We start from the raw sequence: 22,724 nt of genomic DNA, 5'->3' as shown, positions 1-22,724 counted from the left end.
TAATAATAGTTTACTTGTGTACTAGCTACATTGATAGGTTTATTTTGTGAAAATTTATACAGTTATTCAGTATGCTTTTAATACATTTCTATATTTAAAACTCCAATAAAAATTTTCCTTAAAGAAATGTCAGAGACAAGGATAGGGCTTAGGGGAATGAAGAAGGGACTGGGGGGATGAGAAGCCAGCAAGCAAGGACATGGATGGAAGATTGATGGAGTATCATCTCATCCAGTGCCTGGGTAGAACAGGAGCACCAATAATAGAAATGTCTTTCAATAAGAAAAAAAAATGAAATATCAAGGACAAGCAGAACAGTATTGTAGAGCCAAAAGCCAGGAAGCAAACTAAACACCCACCAACCATTGTATAATATATTGTGTTTTTTGCTAAAATTAAATGACAAGTCATAGTAAGAATGTATAAACTACTATTATAAGTAGTCACATCAACAAATTTCATGAACATAAGATTGAGTATATGAGGTCAGACACAATACATACTACATGATTCCAAGTATATAGATTTCAAAGATTGGCACAAATTCTCCAATGTGATAGAAGTCAGGATAGGGATCATTTTTGTGAAGAAGATAGAATAGGGATAGTATGACTGTAAGGCTGGGCTCCTGGGGTGTTAATTTCTATTTCTCTCTCTGAATTGTGACTATACAATGTTTTCACTATGTTAAAATTCATTAAGTTGCACAATTATGATCTGTTCACTCTCCATGAAATCATTTAATTTAAAGGATGCATGCACACCAACTTACACTGGTGTGTAGATATATATGGATATGTATAAATTCAGATGTTATATGATTAGGTGAAATACAAATTATTTTCTCCATTTGACTTTTATCAATTTATTTATATATTCCCCAAATTTTCTCTGAGAGCTACATTGCTTTAAAAACAAAACACAGTTTAGCAAATATTATACTTTGTTTAAAAGTTGTGCTACTGTTAAAGCGAGTAAAAAAATGTGTCTTTATGGTAGCAGTAGCTCCCAATTTTCCTGAGAGTGAATGAGACATTAAAATGGACAGTCTGGACCTGAAATCCAAGAGTTGCCCCATTATAGTTTGCTGATCTTTCTAACTGCTTGCATAAAGTGCCAAACTCTCTGTATTTCCCTGTCAATCTACTGTACTGATGTCCATCTTATTCTTTAAACTTCTGATTATTAACACTATGGAGTAGTATGATTTTAGATTATACTGGGTCTTGAAAGGCTGTGGTTTGTAACTGAGTGATATAGATGAGAAATGATCACTAGGTGAGCTAAGATATTAAATAACAAGTCTACCATTTCTGTGCTGATTTGGGCTGCAGTTTATGGACCACATAGATCTATTTACCCATATCTTAGAGACTGTATATGAAATAAAAAATGGCCATTTATCTGGCAGAAATGTAATCAACACATATAGAATAACTTCCAGCTTTTGTATTTCTGGAAAGTGCTTTGAAGATTACTTGAATCATCATTAAAAATGCAAATTTCTGGGCTACCCATGAGAATAACTGACTCTATTCTGCAATATACAAATTATATCTTTGCAATTTATCTTACATACATTGCTGTTGATTCTGACTTAAGAAAATTCCATTTACCAAGGTTCTGTGCTCATTAAGTATCTTTCTTAAGAACAATCATTATTAAAGCTAAAATATTAATTGTACTATAAGTATACAAAGGACATGCATTTAAATACTTAAATAAGAAAAGTGCTCTCAAAAATAAGACTATTATATTTTGTAATTATTTTATTCTTCAACCACCCAGTATATGTGCACAAGTATAAGTCAGTCTCTACAGTTATATAAATGATGAAGCTAACTGAAGAAGCTTTTGTTCAAAATTTAAACGTTTCTTTCTCTACTAATACAAACTTCTATAAATAAAACAAATTTGTTTAAAAAATCAGAATTTTAAAACATATTCATTCTTATAGAAAGAAAAATTGGGGGAATTAGAAATGCTCAATGTCCTGGCCAAGGAAAATTAAAATTAACAAGCAAATAACTGAACAAATAAAAAAAATGTTCCAGAAAGAACTAAACCACTAAAGTTAGCCAGAACTTATTTTCAGTTTTTGATGTGGGCAAAGTCATAATTAGTAGAATGATATGATGACAGAGAGCTTAATCAGTTCAGTTCAGTCACTCAGTCGTGTCTGACTCTTTGCAACTCCATGAATCACAGCACGCCAGGCCTCCCTGTCCATCACCAACTCCCCGAGTTCACTCAAACTCATGTCCTTCGAGTTGATGATGCCATCCACCCATCTCATCCTCTGTCGTCCCCTTCTCCTCCTCCCCTCAATCTCTCCCAGCATCAGAGTCTTTTCCAATGAGTCAACTCTTCGCATAAGGTGGCCAAAGTATTGGAGTTTCAGCTTTAGCATCAGTCCTTCCAAAGAACATCCAGGGCTGATCTCCTTTAGCATGGACTGATTGGATCTCCTTGTAGTCCAAGGGACTCTCAAGAGTCTTCTCCAACACCACAGTTCAAAAGCATCATTTCTTTTCCATCTTTATTCTTGTCTAGGAAATCTTCCCATTAAAGCCAGTGGTAGAAGGTCTTAGTGTTAATGGTATTATTTCCATTAATTTATGATTCATAAATGGTTGAGCTAAAACCTTCTTATTATGTTTACTTCACTTTAACTATACCCCTTAATCTATGCTGAATAATTCCTGCCTTTCCATAGAATTTTCCCCCTCAGTCATTTCCCAGCCAATTTACCCATCAATCTTTCATCATTAAGTCAAGTTTTCAATCATTTTCTTCTTAAGATTCTCATTGACTTCTTTACATATGTCTTACACAGACACACTGTATTAATTAAGGGGATTGAATATGTAAACAATAATCTTAGACTTTATTTTTACTCACTTGTCTAATCTCTAAGTGCTTACACATGGGTTTACTATTTACTAAAAGTATTTTGCGTATTTTACATTTCACATAGAACTGTTTTCTAATGTTTGAAAAATAGCTTATTATGGGCAGACTGCAATTACCAAATTTAAATAATTATCATTATCTATTTTTGTTATTTTTAATTAAGATGATTAAATTGCCTAGTATCAATTTGTATGTTCTGACCATGATAAACTTTCCACAGTGATTCTCTACAAATAACTGTGAGGAGACTATTATATGCTCTCTCAGTCTATTTTTTGATCAAAGAATTTATGTCAAGTAAACTGGAAATATGCTGCTATTTGAGTTGGGTGAGTATTGCCTAGACATTTACACTGAATTTGAAATTATTTCCAGAGAACAGTGCTGAGCTGACCCATAAGTGAAAGTAAAAGTCACTTGGATGTGTCTCTTGGCAACTCCATGGGCTGTACCCTGCCAGGCTCCTCTGTCCATGGAATTCTCCAGACCAAAATACTGGAGTAGGTAACTGTTCCCTTCTCCAGGGGATCTTCCCAACCCAGGGATCGAACCCAGGTCTCCCACACTGCAGGTAGATTCTTTACCATGTGAGCCACCAGGGAAGCCCATAAGCACTTGACTAAAGAAGCAAACCAGTTTGTAACATCAAAATGGTGGGAAAAAATACTAAAAAATCATTGCCAACAAATGCATTATCATATTACTTAAAAATCAGAATGGTGGTAGTTGTGGATAGGTGGATTGAATGCAACCAAATGATTTTAAAATACTCCTGCATAAGTAAACAATTTTTTTTATTTTTAATATTGATTTTCAGATACAAAGGAAATGAAATTTATCTTCTCTAGAATTATGGACCCTTTTAAACCACTTCAGTCATCAAAGATTAGTCAATATTCTGCTGCTTACAAATAACTTGTGGAAACAGTCAACTTGGTTTCCTAAGTGCTTCACCATATTTATACACAAATTACCTTCCACACACTTTCCCCTGCCCGCAAAAAAGTGACACCACGGAATTTGATTCCTACCTGGTAAAACTGCCAGACCTGCCAGGCTGAGCTGGCGGATGGATGCAATGAAATACGTCTTACACTAAGTTAGACTTCATTTTCCTCATAAATTGGGTAAGAAAGCTAATCCCAGGTGTCTATTATTCTCTCAAGTCAAAAGTTTCAGCTCCATAACAAGTTCAGAGTATAGTTTCATCAATTAAAAGAGCTCATTCAAGAAGAAAAACACTTTGAGTAATTTTAAGTAGCTTTTCCAAGTGAAAAAAAAGATTAATTCTTGAATTAATGGTTGTAACAAATCATTTCAGAGGGTAGGACTATAAGATTTTCTCAATTTCTTTAGCACTTTTTAAAACCCTTTCCCCAAGAAAGTACTCACCCCATCTGGCCTGCCATCAGAAGCAGTGATGATCAGAATGTAGCGGTCAGTGCTTTCCCTGTCCAGGGCTTTCCCTAAGGTTAGAATCCCAGTACTAGTGACAGAGAAAACAAACAAACAGATGAGGCACAAAAAGATATTACACCACTGGGAGTCTTCCTACTATTGTGAACTACTCTTGATAGTTTCTTTTTTTCCCCCTTCCACAAACATAGCTTGAGTATTTAAGATGTTTGTTTCTAGGATTCATGCTGAAAATTGAAAAAGGCTTTTAAAGCTGTTGAGCTTCTTAGCAATAATGAAAAATTGCCAAACTAAATAAGGTATCTGGAAAAGAGACACAGATATATAGAAAGGACTTTTGGACTCTGAGGGAGAGGGAGAGGGTGGGATGACTTGGGAGAATGGCATTGAAACATGTATACTATCATGTAAGAAACGAAGTGCCAGTCTATGTTCGATACAGGATGCAGGATGATTGGGGCTGGTGCATGGGGATGATCCAGAGAGATGATATGGGGTGGGAGATGGGAGGGGGATTCAGGATTGGGAGCTTGTATACACCCGTGGTGGATTCATGTCAATGTATGGCAAAACCAATACAGTATTGTAAAGTAAAATAAAGTAAAATAAAAAAAAAAATAAAAAATAAATTAAATAAATTAAATAAATAAATAAATAAGGTAGCTGGGTTGATTCTATAGCCTCCAAGGATTGGGGGCGGGGTGGGGGGTGGTGGGGTGGTGGATATTGCCTAATTCATCACAGGAAGAAAGATATATATCTTGTTTGTGATTATTTCCAAGGTAAAAGAGTCCATTAATCTTTAGCAGTTCCAAAATCCTATGAGTAAAGAAGTGGTTTCTTTAATCTAGCAATGTATCACCACTCCCATTCATTGTCACATATGTGACCACTATGGAAATGCAAACATCTACACTTCATCTTTGATAAAACTTAGAGATTAAAATTTCTTTTTCTTTTTTCTTACAAATTTCAATATGACTGAGGCTTATTGTAGAAAATTGGAAAATACACAGTGGAATTATCAAAGATTTCACAGATATTGTAGGTTATTTTTTAGTATTTCTTTTTTATTTTCTATTATAACCATATTTAAATACATTATAATTACTTGCAAAAGAGCACTTAAGCTTCATATTAACATTCTTTTCAAGATAATATAATTTTATGAGCACTCATCCTCTCATTTTATATTTTATAAAAACAAATGCTTTTGTTGATATACTAACAATTTAACCATTTTGTTATTCTCTTGAGATTTAGACATTTCTTAAGCATTATGTATAATGAAAGATGATCAGCCTTTGTGAAAATTCTCATACTTAGAGTATTTTTAAATCAACCTTTTCACTCTTTAGAATATATACTTTGAAATATTTAAGATTTTATCCTCCCAAGTAATTAGTTTTATAACAGTTTGTCACTTATAATGTTCTTTAAATAAATTTTACATTTATGTCTTAGATATTCCAGTCTAATATTGTGTATGACATTTTAATTAAGGCCTAATAAGCATCTACTTTGAGGAGAGGTTACATTGATTTAACAAAACATTAAAATATCCAAGTATAAAAGCATATTGTTTCTGATAGATAAAAAGCTTTTATTTTAATGCAAGTGGTTTTGTCCCTACAGTGGAATTTAAACAATTCACACCACATATGCTAGTTGAGTACAGAGAGTCAACGCCAAGGAATCAAGATCAGAGTTGCAGTTATTCTATTTGTTTTATTGTTGTTATTGACATGGACTAAAAAAAAGTTTTAAACATATGGTATGACTATAAAAAATTGACTTTGTTTCTGGTGCATTTTAAAATGTTTTGTTAAATAACTGAAAACCAATTCCCAGAGTAGTTCATAAGAATCAGGTTTGGATCAACTTCTCATGCTGTAAATGGTTTGAATAATCTCATTCCAAAATGACATTCAAAGAGAAAACTAAGGCATTTATTACTTCTGAGACTTATTCAAAAGTTAATTCAAGAAATAGAAAACCTGAAAACTTATCCACAGTACAATGAAAGGAAGAAAAATAATTGAGTTATTGTTTTCCATTTTCCTCCTCAGTTTAAAGTCCAAGACTATATCATTCCTTGTATATTAAATTAGAAAATCACTAGGAATTTATATTTTAAGAGTTTAGAGCCACATTATACCTAAATAGCCTATTTTTTATGGCCTCATGACAGGAAATAGTCCTTTGCTTAAGATAATATGTGCCTTGTGTTCCAGTGCAGTCGAGACAGGATACTTGCGAGTTGGAAAAACAGAGAAAGAATAGGTAATTGTCTTGGTATTTATAGCTGAAAGACTAACTTATGAGTCCACATAAGTATCCTTTCATGAAATTCCAGAAATAATTGGAAAGGAGGATTCTGCTATCTGCAGGATGGAAGCTATAGGGCACAATACATTAGGCTGCATTTAGGAATGCAGCAAATCCTATCAGTAATATACTAAAAATATGTAAGACTCCCACCTGGTAAAACATCAATAATAGTGCTAATTGAATTTTACATAATTGAAAATCTATTGCACAGGATAAAATCAGTAAAAATGGTGACCAAGACAGCTTGAAGAGATGATCTCTCTAAAGAAGTGTCATAAAATGAAGCATCTTTGATAGGATTCTGGAAAATAGTCAAACGTTGACAGCACCCAAATGGAGGTAGATTTAAGAAAAAGGGAACTTTAAAAATTATTAATAGAGATTTGTTCTTTTCACTTGTCCTTGCCCCATTTCTTCCTGACTTAGAGTGGTCTTAAAAATGGTGATCAACATCCCCAGTGTGATACTCTAGTCCTTGTGTCTGAGGCAGCAAAACTACCCTTATTCACAAAGTATTGGGTTTGTCTATTCCAACTGGTCTTAAAGGCTGTCTGAAGGAATAACGTAGCTTTAGTCTTTGTTTTGCCTAAAAACCAGAATTCACTCAAGGAGAAAAAACAGTGGGTATTCCTGGAAAACAGTGTAAGTCAGGGAGCAATCTGCATCACCTAAGGCAATAGATTGTATTTGAAGCATAAAGTGGAAAACCAAAAGCCTGGAAGGGAAAACTGAGTACAGACTTTCTTGGAAATTTAGGGCATTTAAAAATGCCTAAGTATACTGGTGAATAGAATTGAGAGTCCATAGATGAACCTATATGTCTGTGACCAACTGATTTTCAAAAGAATGCCAAGATCATTCAGTAGTGAAAGAAAAATATCTTCAACAAATGATTGCTGGGGCAACAGATCTACATGCAAAAGAATGTATTAAAAAAACATACCAAAAAAACTCAAAATGGATCAACAATCTGTATGTAAGTACTGAAACCATAAAACTCTTAGATAAAAACATAGAGATAAATCATGATTTGGAGCTTGACAATGGAATCTTAAATACGATAACAAAGGCATGAACAGCACAAGGAAAATATATACATTGGGCTTCCTCAAAGTTAATTTTTTGTGAATGAAACTACAATATCAATACAGTGAAAAAATCCTACAAAATGGGAGAAATTATTTATAAATCATATATCTGATAAGAGTCGGTTCTCCAAATACATAAAGGACTTGGTACAACTCAAAAACAAAAGAAACAAACAATTCAATTTAAAAATAGGTAAAGGATTTGAATAGATATTTCTCCAAAGAAGATACACAAATGGCAGATAAGCACATGAAAACATGCCCAACATCATTAGTCATCAGGGAAATAACAAAACAAAATTACAATGAAATACTATTTCATACTCACTAGGATGGCTACAATTAACAAAACAGGTGGGGAAAATAACGTGTTGATGAAAACATGGAGGCATCAAAACCCTTCTACACTGCTGGTGGGAATGTAAACAGTTCAGGCACTATGGAAAACAGCTTGACAGTTCCTCAAAAAGTAAATAATTACAATATTATGACCCAGCAGTTAGAATTCTGGATATATATTCAAAAGAATGAAAAAAGGTGCTTAGTATTGCAAAGTACACACACACACACACACACACACACACACACATATACAGTATCAACAATAGCCAAAACAGAAAAGCAGTCCAAATTTCCATCAATGTATGAATGGATAAACAAATTGTTGTGTATACATGCAACAGAAAATTATGCACTGGTAAACAGAAATGAAGCACAGAGATACGGTTCAACATGGAAGACCTCTGCAATCTTTAGGCCTAGTGAAAAGAGTAAGACACAAAATGTCACCTATTGTGTCATTCTGTTTATAGGAAATATCCAAAATAAATAAATCCACAGAAGTTGCACATAATTAAGTGATTGCCAGTGACTGAGGAGAAGGGCAAGTAGGGAGTAACTGCTTAATGGGTTTGTGTTTCCTTTTGGGATGATGACCATGTTATGGAATTAGATAGAACTGATAGATGTAGAACATTGTGAGTCCATAAATGCCACTGAATTTTTGACTTTAAAATAGTTAATTTTATACTATGTGAATTTCACCTTAATTATATTAACTATATTGCACAGAATTCCCTCACCAAACACTAAGGCTATAGTCCTAAAATGTACTGTGTTTGAGAAAACCAAGCTCTTTTAGACCATGAATTGGTTTGCCAAACCATAAAAACAGTGTTCAAATGTTGTTTATACAATGTAGATTAAAAATAGTAGAGGGTATCTACTGCTAAAGGGTATCTACTGCCAAACAAACCAACCCTCTATTTAAGTGTTCATTTTCTCCAAATGCATAATTTATTAGGAACTACTGCACCAGCATAATTATGCATTGAAAGAGATTATCTCACAGGTTTCATGCTTTGTGTTCTATTCTTCCTTTAATCTTTTTCAATACATCCTACTAGTTCTGATTAACATTATTTACACTTACAAGTGTCTGTCTTTCACAGACTTATGCTGATACAGCCATCATTTTTTCAGGCCCTAAAATGATAGAGAGGTTAGAGTGTACTTCAAAATGTGTGATTGTTTCTAGTTTGATCTGGCATTCCATGTTAAGCAGTAATTAGTGATTAACAAACACAGACCAGCAGAAAGAGTTAGATACTGGTAGTAGTTTAGGGAGAAGATGATGGAGACGTGAACTAGTAGTGTGAAAAGGATGACTGAGTATGTATTTTGAGAGTAGAGCTGACAGAAAAAAAATGCCTATCATTTTTCTAATATATTAATCTCCAGTATAGTTTAAACTACACATTATGAAAAATATAATCAAGCTTTAAATTTAGTGTCAAAATTAATTAGTCACAAAGAAAGAAATAAAAATGCCAGTGAAGATGTAACATCTTCAAAGGAAATTCTAACAAGGGGCAGAAATTACTCTGGCTTCTTCTATTTAGCACTTAGCGTGCATTACATCACATGCCTTGTGCTACAATGATGATAATCAATAAGAATTCCTCAGTCTCCTGCAATAAATAACTTATATATTGCTCATAACAGTTACAGAGGAAGTTTCTCTACATCTTGCTTAAATGTTTAAGCAATGTTTAATGAATGTTTGCTGAACAAATATTTGATGAATAATATAGAACTATTAGAACAGACATAAAGTTATTAATGCATTGTGCTACAGAACCATAAAGATCTAATCATTTAATACATGGTGCTAAATGATCTGCATAATGGATGATTGTTCTCTTTAAGGAACAAGCATGTTTCTGTAAAGAAGATTTTCCCTGGCCAAATGACTAATCCACTAATCTAATTAAAACACATATAACAATTCAACACTTAGTCAATCCATACTAGCATTGAAATGTTTATTCATTACTACTATGAGGTGTCTAATTATTGGTCAGGGGAAAAAGTTGAGCACAATGGAGAGTAGAAAATGTATGGTCCCTACATCAGGTGTTTGATAACCAAACAAGGAATAAAAGGCATAATATTTGACATGACACATAAATTGGTTTTTGGAGGATGACTCATATTTTATTTTCTTTGAAAAAGATGAGAAAGACAAAAGAATTTTACAGAAAAAAAGTACACAAAGGCATGAAATCATAAGACAGATTTCAGAAGACCAAATATTTCACTGTGTCTATGCACTCATCTCACATGCTAGTAAAGCAATGCTCAAAATTCTCCAAGCCAGGTTTCAGTGATACGTGAACCATGAACTTCCAGATGTTCAAGCTGGTTTCAGAAAAGGCAGAAGAACCAGAGATCAAATTGCCAACATCCGCTGGATCGTTGAAAAAGTAAGTGAGTTCCAGAAAAATATCTATTCTGCTTTATTGACTATGCCAGCCTTTGACTCTGTGGATCACAATAAACCATGGAAAATCCTGAAAGAGATGGGAATACCAGACTATCTAACCTGCCTCTTGAGAAAGCTGTATTCAGGTCAGGAAGCAAAAGTTAGAACTGGACATGGAACAACAGACTGGTTCCAAATAGGAAAAGGAGTACGTCAAGGATGTATATTGTCACCCTGCTTATTTAACTTATATGCAGAGTACATCATGAGAAACGCGGGGCTAGAGAAAGCACAAGCTGGAATCAAGATTCCGGGGAGAAATATCAATAACTTCAGATATGCAGATGACACCATATTTATGACAGAAAGTGTAGAAGAACTAAAGAGCCTCTTGACGAAAGTGAAAGAGGAGAGTGAAAAAGTTGGCCTAAATTTCAACATTCAGAAAACAAAGATCGTGGCATCTGGTCCCATCACTTCATGGGAAATAGATGGAGAAACAGTGGAAAGAGTGGCTGACTTTATTTTTGGGGCTCCAAAATCACTGCATATGGTTATTGCAGCCATGAAATTATAAGATGCTTACTCTTTGGAAGGAAAGTTATGACCAACCTAGACAGCATATTAAAAAGCAGAGACACTACTTTGCCAACAAAAGTCAAGGCTATGGTTTTTCCAGTGGTCATGTATGGATGTGAGAGTTGGATGGTGAAGAAAGCTGAGTGCCAAAGAATTGATGCTCTTGAACTGTGGTACTAGAGAAGACTAGAGTCCCTTGGACTGCAAGAAGACCCAACCAGTCCATCCTAAAGGAGATCAGTCCTGGGTATTCATTGGAAGGACTGATGCTGAAGCTGAAACTCCAATACTTTGGCCACCTGATGTGAAGAGCTGACTCATTTGAAAAGACCCTGATGCTGGGAAAGATTGAGAGCGGGAGGAAGAGGGGACAATAGAGGATGAGATAGTTGCATGGTGTCACCGACTCAATGGACATGAGTTTGGGTAAACTCCAGGAGTTGCTGATGGACAGAGAGGCCTGGAATGCTGCAGTTCATGGGGGTCACGAAGAATTGGACATGACTGAACAACTGAACTGAACTGAACTGAACATTTTAAAAAAATTATAAAAATGTTTTGGTATATTTTTATTTCAGTGGAGAAAAGGTAAATTAATGGTATCATAATGATGATTATTACTAACAATGACATTATAGAATAAAATAATATAATGTTTAATATCAACAATAAGCATGTACTTTTTTTTTTGTCTTAAGGAAAATGTAACCAAGATCACTACTTAGATGAATTGAAGCATCTAATAACAGAGGACATAAACTGTTTTCTATTATTTTTGGAAAGAGCACCCAAATTACTCAAATCCTTAAAACTTACACAGAAGTGGTGATTCAAATTTGCACAAGTATCCCAGAGGTATTGAAGGAACCAACCAGGAAATAAAGTATCAATTTTCTTCCATTTCAAATGTGTTGAAATATATTGCTAAGGGTCTAGACCAGCCTATACCTATCAATGGAATAAGAGCAATGTGTTGGCTGAAATAAAATCACCGTAAGATAAAAGGTAATGTGCTCAGTGTACAGACCCTGAATCAAGAATGATCACTGAAAGAGACCATGCAATCATCACAGAGACCTGACCTATTCTATCTGTCTGGAAGCAGTTTGCATTCAAGGATATTTCTGTCTGATTAGCTCAATTCAGACAAAGAGGATGCTGCATTCATATCTTTCACACCTTAAAAAACCTCTGATTCCCAGTTAGGTTTTTGTCTGTTTGGCTTCAAAATCATTAATGAGAAAGTAGAAGAGAACCACTTGCTATGGTAGCAGCATGAGTGATAAAACTGGTAGCTCATTAGATTTCACATCCAGCAGTTGTAAAATCCTTCATCATCAAGAGAAAAACAGATAAACACAGGAATGGAAATCCTTAACAGAGAATAGCAGTGAAAGTTTCATTATTTTCTTATTTTTATCTCCTTTATTAACATATAATTCACATATCATTGAATTCACCCATTTGAAGTGTAAATTCAATAAATTTAGTAGTTTAAGTATCACCAGAATCAATTTTAAAATATTTTGACCACTGTATCCATTAGTATCCACTGCCATCTCCCAGCCTCAGGAAACGTGTAGTCTACTTTTTGTCTCTATAGATTTGCCTATTTTGGATATTTAATACAAATGGAATCATACAAAATGTGTTCTTTAGTGGTATCTTTCATTTAGTATCTTATTTTCAAGGTTCATGCATGTTTCAGTACTTAATTCTCTTTACTGATGAATAATATTCCACCACATGAATACACATTTTGTTAAATTATTTCATCTATAGACAAACATTTGGTTTGTTTTCCACATTTTCCCATTTTAAATAATTCTGTTATAAACATTTTTGTACAGCTTTTTAAGTGGACATGTGTTTTTACTCGTCTTGAATAGACACAAGTGGAATTGCTGAGTTATATGGTAACTCTATGTTTAACTTTTAGAGAAAATGAGAAATAGTTTTACAGAATTTTGATATTTTTACATCCTCACCCCTATACGCTATTTCCTTTGTTTTTCATTATAGCCATTCTGAGTGGATGTAAAGCGGTGTTTCATGATTCTAATTTGCCTTTCCCTAGTGACTGGTGATTATGAGCATATTTCATGTGCTTATTGACCATATACATATCTTTGGAGAAATGTCTATTTAAATTCTTATTCATTTTTACTTAGATTATTAATCTGTTCATTTTCAAGATATAGTTCTTTATATATTCCATATATGTCCCTTGTCATATACATCATCTAAAATATTTTCTTTCATTCTGAGAGGCTGTCTTTCAAATTCATGATCATGCCATTTGAAGTATTTTTTTCAAATTTTTATGAAGTGCAACTTATTGTTCTTCTCATTAATCACTTTTGCTTTTTGTATCATGTCTAAGAAAGCATTGCCTAAATTATAATTTACATCTGTATTTTCTTTTACATTACATAGTTTAACCTTTCATATTTAGGTATATGATTCACTTTTAGTTAATTTCCTCAAATAGTGTGAGGTAAAGGTCCAACTTCATTCCTTTGTGTGCTGTCCCAGCTTTATTTATTGAAAAGATTATTCTTTTCTAATTGGACTGTCTTGGCCCTTTCTTTTGAAAATCAATGGACTATAAATATTAGGGATTATTTTTGGACACTTAAGTTTATCCTTGTTATCCAGACATATTCTTATGCCAGTACCATGCAGTCTCAATTACTGTTAAAATATCTTTTTTTACAAAGTTTTCTTTCTTTAAGGATGATTGCAAATTATAACTAATTTATGATTTGTATGTACTTATCAGGGAAAATTCAAAATATCTGTCTTTCCGTTTTCTAAATGGTAGCTTATTTATCTGTGAAGTCTAAAACTCTGGGAAATACTGTTTCCAGGCATACAAATTCATGGCTGTACCATCCTTGTCAATGCAAAATTTCAGGTGTTTCTTAAAAAAGATCAAGTGACCATCCACAGTTCTCTTGATACATCATTGTGCACCACGTGCTCCTGAGACTGAAGCAGAGTTTGACTAAGTTGCCAAAATTTTCACTTTATACTCATCAGCTACATTTAGATTTCCATCTTTTCAGGGAGTAAAACCACTCAGGACCACAGAGAAAACATCAGAGAGATAACAAGAACATCTCTTTGATAAGCAGCCACATGTGACCGCAGAACGGCCACTTTGCTATTGCAGAAGAGAAACAAAGCAAACTTCAATGCCTTCTTTAATGCCTGCTGTCAGTTTTCTCAATGGTTATGACTGAAATTACCTCTGATATGTTCAGAGAGGTGGGTAGAATGACATGAACACAGACATAAAAGAGGCTTAGAAAGGACATGGAATATTTTTATCTTAGCTTTTCTAGAATATACCTGTTACTCAAAAATTGAAGGATAGACTTTGGTGACACCTTAAATGCATTTGAATTATACTTTGTCTTACAAAATTCCCTTTGAATGAACAATTTAGTGCCAAGTTACTTTTTGTAGAAATACTTTTGTTATGAATAGCTGACAACTTTAAAGGAATCTAATTAATCCCAGGTTATAACTGCAAATGAAATGTTTCCACCTCAGTGGATTTTACCTAGTAAAAATATTTAAAATAAATAAATAGTCTCTTGGGTATGATTTCTGAATTCAGAATTATCCACTCCCCACCCCTAGCTCTCACTAATATATGTAGGAAAAAAAAAGTAAAATAAAACTACAAACAGCTGAAAGTCTTTGATTAAAAGTCTGTTCTCTTGCTACCAGTATATTGTTTAACACTTTAAAAATTAAAAAAGTAAATATTTAGAAATTATTAACTTACGTTTCTGAAAGATTGAAAACTCGCTGTGGATCTCCATTCTCAATGGCATATGTTATTGGGTCTCCCTCTCGATCAGTCGCCTTCAGAGAGAAAACATAAATTTAATTATCAAGTAACTGATATGGCTTCTATTCAGTACAGTATAATATAGATACTAGAAACTTGAAACTAATAGCACAAAAGATCCATGATACCTTATAGAATAAAGATTAAAATATGTGCTAATGATTACATGTAAATACCAAATCCCAGCATTTCTACCATTCTTTTTCATCTGAAACCTGCAACAGTGAATAAGAATAATATCTCCTGAATATATAATCTTATCAGGTGGGGAAATATAGTAATGATTTCCATAGAGTATATTTAATTTTATATGAATAATTCAAACAAATATGTTAGATTCTACATAAATGTTTGCATTGTCAAAACAACTTAATACACTTTCATTTTTCTCTTTTTCTGCTCAAAATATATTGTCTATAAAACTTTATGGTTAAGATTTCTGAAACTGGAGTCAGAGAGCCTGAAATTAAAAACTGGGCTCCAGTTGCTAATTGTGTGATCATTTCTCAATTTCTTCATTTGTAAAATGAAAACTATAATAATACAAAAGTTAATAGATGTTGAGAGAGTTAAGTGAAATAATCTGTGTTAAAACACATAGACTAACATCTGGCACATTGTTTCAGTAAATATTAACCTTTTTTTCCCTTCTTAAGTCATAGAAAACAAAATCTACAGCTTCTGCCTTTGAGTTCTTAGTTTCTCTTACCCAAAATAAAGATATATATTCTATATTGTGGCACTGGAATCTGGGATTTTGCCACCTAAAATATCCAATAATTTCCTTTTCAATGATCCATTACATCCCCTTATGGAAGAGGGGTGAATAAAGAAATTGGGATGATATAAGAGGAATATAAGAGGGATCTGCCTAAGTATGACCTCAAGAGGAGGGGAACTACTATTTATTTATGTTAGTTGGTTGGCAGATTCCAACCTCTCTGACAGATAGGCACTGCTCTAGAGTGCAGGACCTAGAAAGTGCGGTTGTATGGGGCCCTTTCAAAGACCGGACACCAACTATCCCAGCCATGAGAGATTGAGTATGAAATCCCATTTCTGGACCAACAGGGAGCACTGTTTCTACAGGTAGATCAGATGGCTTAGACATGGATTTCAGGGTCCTGGTCATCGGACAGACCTATCAGCTATCACAACAGAAGGATGGCCAGAAGCCTCTGGGACCACACAAATTCCAGAGTCCAAGGGCAACTGAATAATAATCTGTGAATGTGTGTGTGTGTCAGTAGCTCAGTTGTGTTGAACTCTTTGTGACTCCATGGACTGTAGCCTGCCAGGCTCCTCTGGTTCATTGGATTTTCCAGGCAAGAATATTGGAATGGTTTGTCATTTCCTCCTCCAGGGGATCTTCCTGACCCAGGGATAGAACCATTTCTCTAGTATTTACTGAGTGCAGGGCTTTGTGGACGAAGCTTTGTAGAAAGAAAGAAAGTGAAGCTGCTCAGTCATGTCTGACTCTTTGTGACCCCATGGCTCCTCCATAGAGCCCCATGGCTCGTCCATGGGATTTTCCAGGCAAGAGTACTGGAGTGGGCTGCCATTTCCTTCTCCAGGGGATCTTTCCAACCCAGGGACAAACCCAGGTCTCCCACAATGCAGACAGTCACCATCTGGTGGCTCAGATGGTGGCTCAGAGCTTTGTAGAATTAGTTAAAGATATCACCTTGGTAAAACACTTCCTTTGCATGACTTTCATAACGCCATATTCTTCTGCTTTTAATTCTACCTAATCAGTTACTACCTATTTTCTTTCACTGGTTTTTCCTCATCTATAAGACATAATTACATTGGATGCTCCACAGGTTTGTTCTTGGACCTTACTTACATTGTCACTTCATCCAACTGTTGAGCTTTAAAATTATCTCTATGCAGAAGACTCACATATCTATAAACCAGCCCTGTCTTCTGAATTTTAGACCTATTTCCAGTTGCCTGTTTGGATCCCAATAGATCAACTATCAGCTAAGTTCAGTCCAGTTGCTCAGTCGTGTCTGACTCTTTGCAACCCCATGGACTGCAGCACACCAGGCCTCCCTGTCCATAGCCAGCTCCCAGAGTTTACTCTACCTCATGTCCATTGAGGCAGTGATGCCATCCAACCATCTCATCCTCTACTGTCCCCTTCTCCTCCCACCTTCAATCTCTCCCAGCACCAGGGTCTTTTCAAATGAGTCAGTTCTTCGCATCAGGTAGCCAAAGTATTTGTGTTTCAGCTTCAGCATCAGTCCTTCCAATGAATATTCAGGACCGATTTCCTTTAGGATGGACTGGTTTGATCTCCTCGCAGTCCAAGGGACTCTCAAGAGTCTTCTCCAACATCACAGTTCAAAGGCATCAATTATTCAGTGCTCAGCTTTTTTAGAATCCAACTCTCACATCCATATATGACTAGTGGAAAAACCATAGGTTTGACTAGATGGACCTTTGTTGGCAAAGGCAATGTCTCTGTTTTTTAATATGCTGTCTAGGTTGGTCATAACTTTTCTTCCAAGGAGCAAGCATCTTTTAATTTCAGGCCGTACTCACTATCTGCAATGATTTTGGAGTCCCCCAAAATAAAGTCTGTCACTATTTCCACTGTTTCCCCATCTATTTGCCATGACGTGGTGGAATCAGTTGCCATAATCTTTATTTTCTGAGTGTTGAGCTTTAAGTCAACTTTTCACTCCCCTCTTTCACTTTCATCAAGAGGCTCTTTAGTTTCTCTTTGCTTTCTGCCATAAGGGTGGTGTCATCTGCATATCTGAGGTTATTGATACTTCTCCTAGCAATCTTGATTCCATCCTGTGCTTCATCTAGTCCAGCATTTCTCATGATGCACTCTACATATAAGTTAAATAAGCAGGGTGACAATATACAGCCTTGACGTACTCCTTTCCCAATTTGGAACCAGGCTGTTGCTCCATGTCCAGTTCTAACTGTTGCTTCCTGACCTGCATACAGATTTCTCAAGAGGCAGGTCAGGTGTTCTTGTATTCCCATCTCTTGAAGAATTTTCCTGTTTGTTGTGATCCACACAGTCAAAGATTTTAGCATTGTCAATAAAGCAGAAGTAGACAGTAGCTGCTGAAGTGGCACTGGAAGGATTGTGAAGCAATAACCCATGTCCAGGGGCAAAGGAGAAGCCCCAGCAAGATGGTATGAGGGGCAAAATCACATTTAGAATCAAACCCGACACCCACCAGAGACATTCACACATACCTTGTGCACACCAGCACCCACAGACCCCACAGAAACTGAGACAGAACTATGTTTGCATATCTCCTGAGGAGGTACAGGTCAGCAATGAATTGGCGCAGGGGTAGGGGCTCTGAGTGCATTAGACCTGGGTATGGCATAAGCCCTCTTGGAGGAGGTCGCCATTAACCCCACCATAGAGCTGCCAGAACTTACACAGGACTGGGGAAATAAACTCTTAGAGGGCATACAGACTCTTGGAACTTTGTGCACACCAGGACCCAGGAGAAACGAGCCATGATTCCACAAGAGACTGACCCAGACTTGCCTGTGAGTGTCTAGGAATCTCTAGCAGGGTCATGGGTTGGCAGTGGCCTGCTGCAGGGTTCAGGGCACTAAGTATAGCAGTGTGTTGCTGGGACCTTTTGAAGGAGGTCGACATTATCTTCATTACCTCCACCATAGTTTGCTCTCAGGTCAAATAACAGGGAGGGAACACAGCCCTGCCCATCAACAGAAAATTGTATTAAAGATTTACTGAGCATGGCCCCGCCCATCAGAATAAGACCCAGTTTCTCCCTCAGTCAGTCTCTCCCATCAGGAAGCTTCCATAAGCCTCTTATCCTTCTTCATCAGAGGACAGACTGAAAACCACAATCACAGAAAACTAACCAATCTGATCACACAGACCACAGCTTTGTCTAACTCAATGAAACTATGAGCCATGCCACGTAGGGCCACCCAACATGGACAGATTATGGTGGAGAGTTCTGACAAAATGTGGTCCATTGGAGAAGGGAATGGCAAACCACTTCAGTATTCTTGCCTTGAGAACCCACTGGACATGAACTATAGACACACCCAATTTAAAATGTTAAAATCCCCAACCCTGATCTCTCTGCTACTCCCCCACTGCTGCTTTCAATCTTCATTATCTCAGTAAATAGCAGTAACTACAACTTTCTACCACTTGACCTTAACTGAACATTCGTAATCCCTAATGCAGCCCATCGGCAAATCCCACTGGGTCTGTATTTAAAATATCTGCAGTATCTGGCTGTCTCTGAACTTCAAATACCATCTCCCTAATGAATTTAACTAATAATCATCTGACTGGTGCTCCTGTCTTCTCCCTTGTACCTTCATCATATCTCATTTTAATTAAGCAGACAATGTGACCATTTTTATTTTTAATAATGTTATTGAATTATTATGCATTATTACATACACACACTCACAGACACACAGAAAATGGATACAATAAAATAGCAAAATACAATGAAACAACAAGCTACTTATAGCATCTTTGAAATATTCCAGTTAAATTTAAATCTAAAATTTTAAAATTCATTAAATTAATTATAATGCAAGTGTAAGTATAGAGACTAAGAAAGAAAATAAACACATACACACAGTCAATGGGATTGATAGCATATGATTGATATTTCCCCTTTGTTTTTGGTTCTTTCCCAGATATATATTAGTGAGAAAGATAAAATGGAATTACAAATGACACTTAACTTCCTCAAGAAACACAGAATTAAGCTGTATCTGGAGATATATTTTACCACTAAAAAGTTCACACTAAATGTTTTCTGTTGTTTTCCTCTTTCAGTCAGTCATTTTTACGTATCATATTGTTACAGATTTATTAATGTCTCTTTGTTTTTGTTATGTGGTTGTTATAGTTTTTGAGAGACAATTTATTATATTGTGTTTTCATAAAAGCCAGAATAAACAGATTCTGAAGTAAGATAACTTTGTGGAAACAATTTTAAGTCCAAATTAATGTTAAACTTTTCTTCTAATGTATCAGACTGTGAATGTTGTGTTACTTTGTTTATATAAGTCATTATGTTGTTAAGTTACTCAAGTAACAGAGGAATTCCTACAAAACTCTCAGTGGTTTTTTTTTTTTTTTTTTTTCAGCCAAATTAATGACTTTCAATCCCTGAGGTACTGTGGAATATTTCTTCAGTTATGTTTGACTATGAGCCAGTTATTTGCCTATTTCATTCATATGTGAGGCTGTGCCTTTATTGGAAACTTTGAAAACCCAGGATTTAGAAGAAAATCCTTATTTGATTGTTTTCTTCTTCTTATCCTCTTAGTCAATCCTTTGCTATTGTTTCAGGATCTGTGGCAAACAGAATAGTAATTAGGGAGCATTCATAAATTCTTAGTCAGCTAAACAAGGGGGAGTGGTGCTATCTGGATTTAAATTGTGAAATATATCCATTACTTCTGTTAGCAGTTTTTAAAATACCATGTAGCTTACCATGTTAAACTACCATGATGTTGGTATCTATGTACCAACATCAAAGTGGAGAAATAATGAATAATAATTCAAAAATCAGCAGAAACAATTATTCTGGGAGGATTAAGATTTGATAATGTACATATATGTGATCTAACATATATTTCTAAAAACATTTAAAAATGTATGAGTCTAACCAACCTTCTCTAGACTTCCCTAGTGGCTCAGATAGTAAAGAACTTGCCTCCAATGCAGGAGACCCAAGTTCCATCTCTGGGTCAAGAAGACCCCCTGGAGAAGGGAATGGATACCCACTTCAACATTCTTGCCTGGAGAATTCCGTGGACAGAGGAGTCTAGTGGGCTACAGTCCATAGGGTCATAATGAGTCAGACACGAGTAAATGACTAATGCACATCACATCACACAGCCGGCCTTCTCTACATGATGAACAAAAATTTATATATGATATGGAATAGTGAATCCTGACATTAGAAGTTGCTGACTACTTATTATAATATCCGAAATTATATTTGCATGCCTTTTTTCATTTAAGCCATGCAATAATCTTATAGGCAAATGGAAAATGCCAAAGACTTCAATTTTTTTACTCTCTCTCTCATCATTCCAATTAGGGTTCTTTATAATTAATCAGAAGATATTTTTTTATTTATTTAGAGTTAATAGTGACTATTTCATCTTTAAAAAGGAGATTCTACTATTAGTTAATATTTTCCATAATATAACAGATAGGAATTAGCCTTAGCACAAAACATTTCCTATGCCTTTATTTTTGATCAATCAATTCCAAAACGAGTCCTTCATTCAAGATCTAAAAGGAGTATGATAGCAGTCATCTTCCCTGGGTTTATCATAGAGTTTTTGGGTGGGCTCTGGAGCCAGGAACCTGGGTTTCAGCACTCACTGTACTATTGTCTCTTAGGCAAGACACCTAACTTCAAAACAAAGCTAGTGATAACATTAACAATACATGCTTGCTAACTTGTTTCAGTTTTGTCTGACTGTCTGTGATCCCGTGGACTGTAAGCCCACTAGGCTTCTCTGTCCATGGGAGTCTCCAGGCAAGACTACTGGAGTGGGTTGCCATGCCCTCCTCCAGGGAATTGTTCTGACCCAGGGATCTAACACATGTCTCTTATGTCTCCTGTACTGCCAGGTGGGTTCTTTACCATTAGCACCACTTGGTAAGCCCCAACACTAACAATATTCACAATGTTCAGAAAATATTTATTGAACATCTACACTGAATTCAGCACTGGAACTTCAACAAGAACCACACAAAAATGCTTCCTTTATGCAGTTTACAAATAGTGAGGGAGACAGAGAAAAAAGAAAAAAAATCAATGTGCAGGTATTTATATACAATATATTATATAATTACATATTTATATATGCAATATATCAGATTTTAATATATAATTTATATATATAATTAACATATATTTATATAATACAGTTTTCAAATCCATGTGAATGCTATAAAAATATAAAATCATTCAGGAAGGACATATGGGAAGGCAGAGTGAAAATTTACACTTACATTGAGGTTTTCAGGAAAGCCATTAGAAAAAAATGTGAAAATTTGGCAAGACTTGTAAAAGGTGAGAGAGCTATTCATGTGGGGAAGGTCCCTCCAAGAATAGAGTGGAGCAATTTAGAAGACCTCAGGTGGATACATGCCTAATGAGTTTGTGAAAGAGCAAGCAAGTGGAAGGCTTACTCCTGTTTTGTTGACCTCAGGTAAGCAACCAGAGTTATTTAACCTGGATAGCTAGCAAGTAACGGAGTTCAGTTAGAGGTTCGCTGATATGTGTTTAACAGCATGTGAACTAAAATAAAGCTACCTTTTCTTTATTTTTCCTTGACAAAGAATATCTTTAAAGATTGAAGCAATTTTTCTTTCTAGTCTTCTCAGTAGATTACTCACTGCATATAAATTCAAGTCACCCATTTTTCAGAAGCACCAACAGAAACCCAACAAGATTAATCTCAATAAGCAATGTGCTTAGACACAGGAAGACAGGAATTTTGAAAAAGAAAGCATATCTCTAAACTTCTGTTCATATTAAGATGAACACAACCCTCAGTACCATTTGATAGAGTACACTTTATGCTCACGGAATGATTTTACACATTTCACAGGACATTAAGGCAAAGTACCTGCCCTTAGGGTTTTTAAAGTAAATAAAATCAACAGACTTAGATGGTCTTTTCTTTTCATGTTTAGGCAAACAAGTCCTGGTTTATGTTATTAAATTGCTTGAGAGCAGGAACTGAAGCTTTCAGTTCAGGACAG

At 35.3% G+C, this 22,724-nt stretch overlaps 1 protein-coding gene across 14 annotated transcripts in view; it reads right to left on the bottom strand.

Moving 5' to 3' along the window:
* The window catches only part of PCDH15 (protocadherin related 15), an 874,382-nt gene that overhangs the window by 304,700 nt on the left and 546,958 nt on the right, over window positions 1-22,724 (bottom strand). For 13 of the 14 annotated variants that reach the window (XM_068961317.1, XM_068961319.1, XM_068961315.1 and 10 more), the window contains 2 exons: window positions 14,888-14,967; window positions 4,306-4,399 (listed from right to left, as the gene is read on the bottom strand). In XM_068961317.1, the coding sequence (XP_068817418.1) occupies window positions 4,306-4,399; window positions 14,888-14,967 (174 nt within the window). The remainder of the gene's footprint in view (window positions 1-4,305; window positions 4,400-14,887; window positions 14,968-22,724) is intronic. The other variant, XM_068961312.1, reaches the window with a different exon arrangement.

Source organism: Capricornis sumatraensis, chromosome 23 (assembly GCF_032405125.1).
Source record: "Capricornis sumatraensis isolate serow.1 chromosome 23, serow.2, whole genome shotgun sequence".
In the NCBI taxonomy this organism is placed as follows: domain Eukaryota; kingdom Metazoa; phylum Chordata; class Mammalia; order Artiodactyla; family Bovidae; genus Capricornis; species Capricornis sumatraensis.
Note: the sequence above shows the minus strand (reverse complement) of the source record. Positions and strands in the feature narration are given on the sequence as shown.